General features: G+C 56.2%; 1 protein-coding gene across 3 annotated transcripts in view; it reads right to left on the reverse strand.

The window, feature by feature from the left end:
- Positions 1–9197, reverse strand: part of Fam58a (family with sequence similarity 58, member A) — a 12755-nt gene extending 3558 nt beyond the window's left edge. For 2 of the 3 annotated variants that reach the window (XM_005414128.2, XM_005414127.2), the window contains exons 1-4: positions 9004–9197; positions 6073–6256; positions 4742–4874; positions 820–1047 (exon numbers count right to left, since the gene is read on the reverse strand). In XM_005414128.2, coding sequence (XP_005414185.1) covers positions 820–1047; positions 4742–4874; positions 6073–6256; positions 9004–9121 — 663 coding nt within the window. In that variant the 5' untranslated portion in view covers positions 9122–9197. Of the gene's footprint in view, positions 1–206; positions 1048–4741; positions 4875–6072; positions 6257–9003 lie in introns of those variants that run through there. The other variant, XM_005414126.2, reaches the window with a different exon arrangement.
- Between the last annotated feature and the right edge of the window lie 6 nt (positions 9198–9203).

Raw genomic sequence — 9203 nt, forward strand, 5'->3', positions numbered from 1 at the left:
CATCCATCCATCCATCCCTCCATCCAACCTACCGTCTATCTCATCCATCCATCCATTCTTCCATCCATCCACCTAACCACCTACCATCTACCTCACCCATCCATCCATCCATCCATCCATCCATCCATCCACCTACCTACCCCACCCACCTACCCACCATCTACCTCGTCCACTCATCTACCCACCCACTCACTCACCCACCCACTCACCTACCTGCCTACTACCTACCTCATCCATCCACCCCCTATCTACCACCTATGTCATCCATTCATTTATCCACCCACTCACCCATGTACCTACCCAGCCACCTACCATCTACCTCATCCATCCACCTATCCTTCATCTATCTCATCACCTACCTTCACACTATCTACTAACCTACACATCCCTACCTATCTCCCCCGTCCCACCCATCCATCCTGTCAAACAGCACCCAATGTGCTCCGGTAGGGAAGCCAGAGCTATACACCTCTCAGTCTATGCAATCCCTACTCAATTCAGTGAGTGAACAATTCAGTAATGTCTTGGGTCAGTTCAGTGGTTCTCAACAGGGGGCGACTTGGCAGCGTCTGGGTGGAGGCCAGGGCTGCTGTTCCACACCCGAAGCCCCCACCACAAAGAATATCTGGCCCCGGTGGCTACGGTGGGTGCCGATGGGGAGAGCCGGCCCCAGCCTCCTCCGAAGGGGCATCACCAAGCGGCAGCGTTCCTCAGCGGCCTGCGGCTGTCTTCGCAGATGACTGATGAACTGGTGAGCATCCAGCTGGGGGCTTGTGAAAGGGAAGGTGCGGGGTCCACAGCACTGAGCAGCCACCTCACCTGCCACCACGGCTTCTCAGCCTCAGCCTCGGCAGGCACCTCGACTCCGTAGACCTGCAGGGCCAGGTAGAGCACGGCCACGGCCAGGTGCTGTGCCCGGAAACGAAGACACAGCCCGCCATGGTAGCTGTCCCGCAGCAGGGCCCACGCTGTGACAGAGACAGGAGTCCGCTGCCAGCTGTAACGGTTCAGCCAGTTCTTGAGGGAAACCAGGTAGTGGAGCAGGTACTGCAAAGACACACACATCAACCAGGGCGGTGCCTTGCCTGCCCCCGCCCTCCGCAGCTTGCCACAGGCACGCACATCCAGGTCATTGAGAAAGAATCCCTGCCTCCCTCACAGTGCCTCCACCTCCTTCCTGCTGGGCTCACTCCACCCCAGGGCTTTTGCACTTCTTGCTGCCTCTGCCTGAAACCATCTCCCACCAGGAGGCCCATCCCTGCCCCTCCTATTCTCCAGGCCCAACGCCAGGGAACCCCACCCAGGCCACTGGTGCTGTGTGATGGGACGGCAGAGGGGTTCATTATGAAAGAAAAAAACTCCTTGGGAATGTTAACAAAGAAAGGACTATTCTGCACCAGAAGAAGTCACCAGGATACAAAAATTGCATTTTCATTGCAGCCCTGTCCCCAACTCCTCCAAGGAGAGTGGAAGGTCAGTGAAGCACCTGTTTTGCTTTTTAAAAAACTATTTAGCCAAGCACAGTGATGCACACCTATAATCCCATAACCCTGTGAGGCTGAAGCAGGAGGACTGCAAGTTTGAGGCCAGCCTGGGTGACTAATTATTTAGCAAGACCCTGTCTCAAAAAAAGCAAAAAAAAAGGAGGGGGCTGTGGATGTAGCTCAGTAAGGCCCAGAGTTTGATCCCTAATACTCTCAAAATAATAATAACAATAACACTAATTGGCCTGCATTAGTAACATGCTACCCCCACCAGGAAATGACCCCAGTTCTCCCTCTGTTACACGCCAATCCCCACTTCTAACCCCATGTGTGGGCCCATCCACGTGTGTCTTTTAAACTGAGGCCTGGGGCCAGGCGTGGTGGCGCAAGCCTGTAATCCCAGTACTCAGGAGGCTGAGGCAGGAGGATCATTGTGAGTTCGAGGCCAGCCTGGGTTACAAAGTGAGCTCAAGGCCAGCCAGAACTGCATAGCGAGACCCTGTCTCAAAAATAAATAAATAAATAAATAAATACTGAGGCCTGGGGCTCTGACTGCTGCTAGGAACATGTGTCCACCTGCTAGGCATCAAAAGCCCACCTCCCATGTATGAGTGGGCAGGGCAGGGGTACCCAGCATGCTACTGAGAGTCTAAAGCCCCAAACAACCAACGTTCCCAGTCCCCCATTGCCCACCCCAACCCCAAAGGAGGTCCTTGTTTCTAAACCAAACTATATGCCTCAAACTGGGCACCCACCAAGTAGGGTTCAGAGGGACTGGGGGTGGAGCTCAGTAGTAACATGCTTGCCTAGCACACATGAGGCCACAGGTTCAATCTCCAGCAATGTCAACAAAAAAAATTCAAGCCAGGTGTGGTGGTGCATGCCTGTCACCCCAGCACTCTGGAGGCTGAGGCAGGAGGATCACTACAATTATGAGGCCAGCCTGGGCTACATAGTGATTTGATTTTATTTTTTGAGACAGGGTCTCACTGTGTTCAGGCTGGCCTTGAGTTCACTATGTAGTCTAGTCTTGCCTCAAACTTGCAGTGATCCTCCTGCCTCAGCCTCCAGAATGCTGGGATTACAAGCATGCACCACCACTCACAGCTATATAGCGATTTCAAGGCCAGCCTGGACTACATAGTGAGACCCTGTCTCAAAAAATTCAAAACAAATTTAACAAAAAGAAAAAAAATACACATCCACAAAGCCATATACAAGTTCTTTGGTTCTGCATTAAATATAAGGAAACTGGGCTGGGGATATAGCTCCGTGGCACAGCACCTGGCTGGCAAGTGCAAGGTCCTGAGTTCAATTCCCAGTACCACAAAAAAAAAAAAAAAGAAACTTACTCTTTGCCTTACAAATGGGGGACCAAATGATATGAAGGTTTTCATGGGCCACGGATATAGCTCAGCGGTACAAGCGCCTGTCTGGCAAGCGCAAGGTCCTGAGTTCGATTCCCGGTGCCAAAAAAAAAAAAGATATGAAAGTTTTCTTCCTTTAAAGCAGCTCTGTGTCCACAGGGGGGCCCACTGCCCAGGAAGGGAACCCTGGCAGCAAGAGCCACAGTATTTCCCCAGCCCCTCCCCTTCTTCCCGTCCCCACATCTAATGGAACGCTGGTTATGCCATGGCCACCCCTCCCACAACCCCTCTGGCCCAGGCCCCCACAGGCCACTACAGGAAATCATCCTGCAGAATAGTGGGTGCTGCAGCCTGCCTCAAGGCGACCATGTTTTTCCGGTTGCTAGAAGGAGATAAAATGGTGCTAGGCCTGCCTGCAACCTCTCCAGGACCCTAGCCGAGCAGCGGGCTCAGCCCGAACCTCACACATGCGCAGACCACGGAGAGTGCAGGAACATGTGGAGCGTACGCATGCGAGGGAGCCACGCGTGCTAAGGGCGGGCCTCACAAAGGGGAGAGGCGGCAGACTGTCAGCAGCTCAGGTCCCAGCCCGATCGCTGCCTTGGCAAGTCCACCCCACAGTGGCCAGCGCCCTTCCCATCTGCCCCTGGGATGATGGCAGACATTCAGTATGACTACTGTGGGGCCATCCAAGGCAAGGCCAGAGGCATTAGGAGTCAGGGAGCAGTGATAAACTGGCACCAGAGGACTCTTGGGTGGATGGCACAGCAGTGGCCAACACAATACACACGATGCTGGCTGTGACCTGGGAAGTGGTCCTACTGTGGGCGCTGGGCAAAAAGCACGTGGGTCGCTTTGGGTTATTCCTTCCAGCTGATTGGGATCAAGCATTACCCCCTAAAGACTCCTTCGAAGGAGAACAAGCCAAAAAGACAAAAAAAAGGAAAAAAGCCGGGCGTGGTGGCTCACGCCTGTAATCCCAGCACTTGGGAGGCTGAGGCAGGAGGATCTTTGCAAGTTTGAGGCCAGCCTGGGCTACATAGTGAGCTCAAGGCCAGCCTGAACTGCATAGTGAGACCCTGTCTCAAAAAGACAAAAAAAAAAGAAAGAAAGAAAGAAAGAAAGAAAGAAAGAAAGAAAGAAAGAAAGAAAGAAAGAAAGAAAGAAAGAAAGAAAGAAAGAAAGAAAGAAAGAAAGAGAACAGGGGTCCTTGCTGACAGCCCTGCCCTGGACCACTGTCTGAATGGCCTCCTGAGACCTCCTGAGACCTCCGGGGACCTCTGGGCCCCGGAAGTTAAAACAGTGCCACTTAACTCAATGCCTCAGCAACTCTCAGGGCTATCTGAGCACGGCTGAGCCAGATATAACGGCACCTCCCCGGGACACGGGTGTGGCAAGAAGCACCTGACCTAGCTGGGCTGCAAGACCGCTGAGGTCACAGCTTGTGGCTACAGACAGCAGGCAGAATGAAACCATCAGCAAGAAAAGGGATGCACGTGAAGAGCATCGTGTTAAGCAAAATATGCTAGACTTGGGCAAACAGTGCGCATTTTCTCTCCTAGATGGACTCTAAAACAAATTACAACACAAAGTGACAGGATGTGAAAGTAGAACAGAGACTGTCAGAGAAGAAGACAGGGTTGGGGCGGGAGGTGGGAAGGGGTGGGGACTAAAATGACTGAGTGTATCCTGCTGTGTCCGGACGGGCGAGCCCAAGCCCGCTAGTCTGTTACCCGCTCACTTACCAGGGAAAGGCAGGCAGGCAGAGGCTGGGCCCACAAGGGCCACAGAAGCCCCAGAGCGGGCAGGAGACGGCCTGCTCCCACGGCACTAGTGGGGATGGGCTTTCAGGGACGGAGTGAAGGGCTCGCAGCTGTGCCCGGAACGTACCTTGTGAGGGTGCTGGAAGGACACCTGGAAGCGCAGAACTCGCAGGACAAGGAGCTCGCATTGCACAATGCTGTCCCGCAGCTCCCAGAAGCGCGAGTCCAGCTCCAGGGGCTCACTGCCCGGGTTAAAGTACCTGTGAGAGGGACGGCGACGCTCACGGCGCGGCTGGGGAGCAGGGTCCCGCGCGCACGTGCCATGATGTCCACGTACAGCGCACAGAGTCTTGCAGGAGGTGCATCTTCATCTACACGGCTCCGTGCGCCACGGAGACTGAGCAGCTGAGGCAAGAAGCTGGCTCTAGTCCTAGCCGGACAGGGCTGTCTGCTATCACTCAGCAACATGTAAGCGCAGACGCTCCAGGGCGCTGTCTGTCATGGCCATGTGGCCTTGGGGAGGCACTGCGGAGAGACTTCACCCAGCAGGGGGCAGCACCCTGGGGCCTCCCTCAGGGCCACGGAGCAGACGTCAGAACCCTGGGCTGGGAATGCGCACTGTGAAAGCCAAAGACTTTTCAGCTTTCTGCTTCCTTCCTGCCAGGCCTCTCCATCCTTGCCCTGGCCCTGTGACACTTCTATGCAAGCTGCCCAAGATGTCCGGGAACAGGGTTCACAGCATGCACTCCGCCGATGACTCACCCTCCCAAGCTGCTCCCCACGGACACCCCGGCTCCCCACGCCCACGCCCAGTTAGGGTGCCATACAATTTCCCCTTCTGTGATGCCTCCCTGCTGGGGTCAGGCTATGAGCGCTGGACGGCAGCCGTCCTCCCCAGGTGCGCGCCTGCTTTCATCTCACTCTCTTCCCGGACAGCGGGAACCTGCCAGGTGGACGGGATGGGCACTGCTGTTTTCGTCACCTGATTATTAATAAAGAAGCGGAACAAAACAGCTTTCTTCCTCATGATTAGAGTTTCTGGAAAGGCCCGTGACGTGCAGCGAGTTGGGAACTTTCCACAAGCCTCTCGGCTGTGTCCTGGGCCCCTGGCCTTGGCATCTGGGCCCCTGCCTCCTTTGCCAGCAGGGGCCCAACTGTGCGGCCAGCTGTGCTGCCCACAGCCCATAGCAGGTCCTGGGCAAGAGGGACTCAGTTTATCGAATCTCCTACATACGACCGCTGCCCGGCAAGGTGCACGCACTCCAGGCCTCACCTGGCTCCCTCCACTCGGGTCTTACCTCTGCCCCAGAGGCCCTGCAAGCTTCCCACCCACAAAGTCCCTGGGCTCCTGACTCCAGGCTCCTTCCCACCTCTGCGGCCAGTATTCCTGCCCTGGGTTAAGCCATCCAGCTACTTCCCGCTGGCACCCAGAGGCCAGGGCCCTGGCAATGCCAGTACCTGTTGGACACGTTGATGATGTCACGGGTCCGCAGGTGCTGCTCCTCTACTTTGCCAGCCAGATAAATGGAAGACATGGCGACCAGGTAAGGGTCATAGGCGTCCAAGTTGATCTCACAGAAGAATTTATGGTAAATGGTGCACGCAGTGGCAATGGGAATGGAATGCATCCCGAGCTTGACACCTGTGGAGAGAGAAGGGGGAGAGTTCTTCAGCCAGGCCCTCTCCACCTGCCGTGCTGGGGCCTGGGGCACGTACCCCGTGCAGGCCAGAGCAGGCAACTCTCAGGCTCTGGGGTGCTGGCAAAGCCCTAGGATGGTGTTCAAACGCAGGCACCCGGCGAGAGGCCTGGAGGCTCTGAGATGCTACAGTCTTAGCCCCCAGCTCCTGCCACAATACAGGGCACGTACCACCCCACAAGCAAGAGTGTGGGTGCTACTCAGGCGCCCCGAGCTTGTCAGCTTGTGAACCGAGGCCCGGAAAGGACCATCCACTGCCACGTGTCTGCTTTACGTGAGCCAGTGCAGAACTAGAAGTCACCAGCCCCGCAGCCCACCTAACCGAGGCCCTGCTAGGACAACATGAGGGAAAAGCCTGTGAGCCACCAAGCAGATGCCAGGGGTGCCGCCGCTACATTAGGGATTACACCCAGCACTGGTGTCCTGCACTACATTTTAGAAAAAGTGACAAAAGCACGTAGGGTGACTGCTGAGGGCAACCGTGGGCAAAGCACAGAAAAAGCAACACTGATGCCACAGCCAGGCCCCTGGGAAGGAGACCAACATGCTGAAAAGTGAGCTGGACTTGAAACCCACAGCATGGTCGATAGACTGGCTACTGTTCAGGGATCAGAGCTTGTCCTACCCCACTCCAGCCCCAGATGGGTTCTCAAGAAATCACTGTACTCACGCCTGTAATCCCAGCACTCAGGAGGCTGAGGCAGGAGGATCGTTGCGAGTTCCAGACCAGCCTGGGCTACAAAGTGAGCTCAAGGCCGGCCTGAACTGTGTAGTGAGACCCTTTCTCAAAAAGACAAGGGTCGGGGATACAGCTCAGTGGTGAAGCACCTGCCTGGCAAGCATGGGGTCATGAATTTGATTCCCGGTACCAAAAAAAAAAAAAAAAAAGAAAAGAAATCACTGTGCTGAGCCGGGTATGGTGGCGTACACCTGTCATCCCAGCATGCAGGAGGCTAAGGCAGGAGACTCACTTCAAGTTCAAGGCCAGCCTGGGCTACACACATGGTGAATTCAAGTCCAGCTTATGCTACCTAGACCTAGTTTCAAAAAACCAAGAAAGGAGAGGGGAAGGGAGGGGAGGGGAGGGGAGAGAAGTAATCACTGTGCTGGGCCCCAGAACGAACCAGACAAGGTTAAATGACATCCCATAGACCGGCAGAAGGTGCAAAGCAGCCAACAGTCCTTCAGGCCACAAGCAGCATCTTCACCTAGCGGTGCCCTGTGGCTACGGTAACAAGTCAGTGGCTGAAAGAGCACCAGCTGGAGCCTGGGCGAGGTGGGAGCCTTACGGGGCAGGGTCAAGGTGCCCAGGGGTCCGGCCTGCAGGCTCCAGAAGAATCTATGCCCCTTCCTTTCATAGCTCCTAGGGGTGCCTTCTTCCCTCTCCTAAGCATGCTCTGTCACCACACGGCCCTCCGCGTGTGGCTCCTCGCACCTCTGTCCAGGGTGGACAGGCATGGTAACAACCGGCCCGCCCCAATTATCTAGGATAACTGCTGCATCTCGAGGTTCTTGATCACATCTGCAGAGTCCCTCTTGCTATGCAAGAGGCCAGGCAAAGCTTCCAGGGATCTGGACAGGGCATCTTCAGGGCGTCAATATATAGTTCCTACACAGGGTGAGGACAAATGCAGTAAGTTTTCTCAAGAAGTCCTTCAAGAGCTAGGTGTGGTGCACATGCCTGTAGGCACAGCACTTGGGAGGCTGAGGCAAGAGAAGCTCCATGAGTTTGAGGTTAGCCTGGGGTACGCAGTGAGTTCAAGACCAGCAGGAACTACACAGTGAGACTCTGTCTCAAAAAAGGTGAGACCTAGAGCTTTAGCATGTCAAGGGCTACACATTAGGACCCCTCAGTCCAGGAAAGTCCAGATAAGGGGGTGTTGCCGATCCGGCTCTCTGAGTACACTGATGGTAGCACATGGAGGGGCCACTTCACTGCTACCCTTCCTTAAAACACTTTGCAATTTTGGTTTGTTTGACGCAGGACGCGCTATGTAGTTCAGGCTGGCTTTTAACTAACTATGTAGCCCAGGCTGGCCACGAACTCACAAGGATTCTCCTGCCTCAGCCTCCCGAGGGCTGGGATGACAGGCGTGCACTACTACACCCGTCTTGCAATTCTTGGACACCAAGTTAAATATACAAACTGCTGGGATTAGCGGCCCTGCGCCATTTCCTCGGGCCCTCTGCCCACCCTGACTTGAAAGTATGCCCACCCAGCCTGTACCCAAAACTCCACATAAGGCGATAAGGAAGTTGAGCAAGATAATATCAATAAAGAAACAGGAGATTTCTACAGAAACCCCATGGTTTCCTCGCCTAGCCCTAGGAGCAGGGCGCCAACACTACTGGGGTCGCCCTGGCAAGGCTCAGAACCCGGCTGCACCCTGGGTCCTCGGGGTGACAGGACCTCTCCCACCGAGCACCGGGCTCGCAGCGGCAGGCACAGGCGCGGCAGAGCTGCGCGAGCCAGGCGGTGCGGCTCGGGCTCGCCTCACTGGGGATCCGTCCACTCCGCAGCCCCGCCTTCCGGCCTGCTCGCCCCTCCGTGCAATCGGATCTCCGGGCTGCCTCGTGGCTCAAGGCCGGCACACCGGGCGGGCCGGGAAGGCAGAGGCCCCAGCCCTGAGCCGGGCATCCCCGCCTCCGCCCAGGCCTCCCCGCCAGCCCGCCTCTCCCCGGCAGCGGTTACCTGCCTCCATGATGAACCTCGTCACACGAAAGTGCACCCTCTCCACCGGTGCCGGCCGGCCCTCGGCCCCAGGACCCGCGACTCCTCCTCCGCAGCTCTCCGAGCCCACAGCCTCCATGGGGTTCGCCCCGCCGCCCAGACCCTCCACAGGAGAGCGAAGCGCCCCCGCTCGGGCTCCGCGGGTCCTCGCGGCAGGCGCG

This window comes from Chinchilla lanigera, unplaced genomic scaffold (assembly GCF_000276665.1).
Source record: "Chinchilla lanigera isolate Chin_1 unplaced genomic scaffold, ChiLan1.0 scaffold00179, whole genome shotgun sequence".
Classification (NCBI taxonomy): domain Eukaryota; kingdom Metazoa; phylum Chordata; class Mammalia; order Rodentia; family Chinchillidae; genus Chinchilla; species Chinchilla lanigera.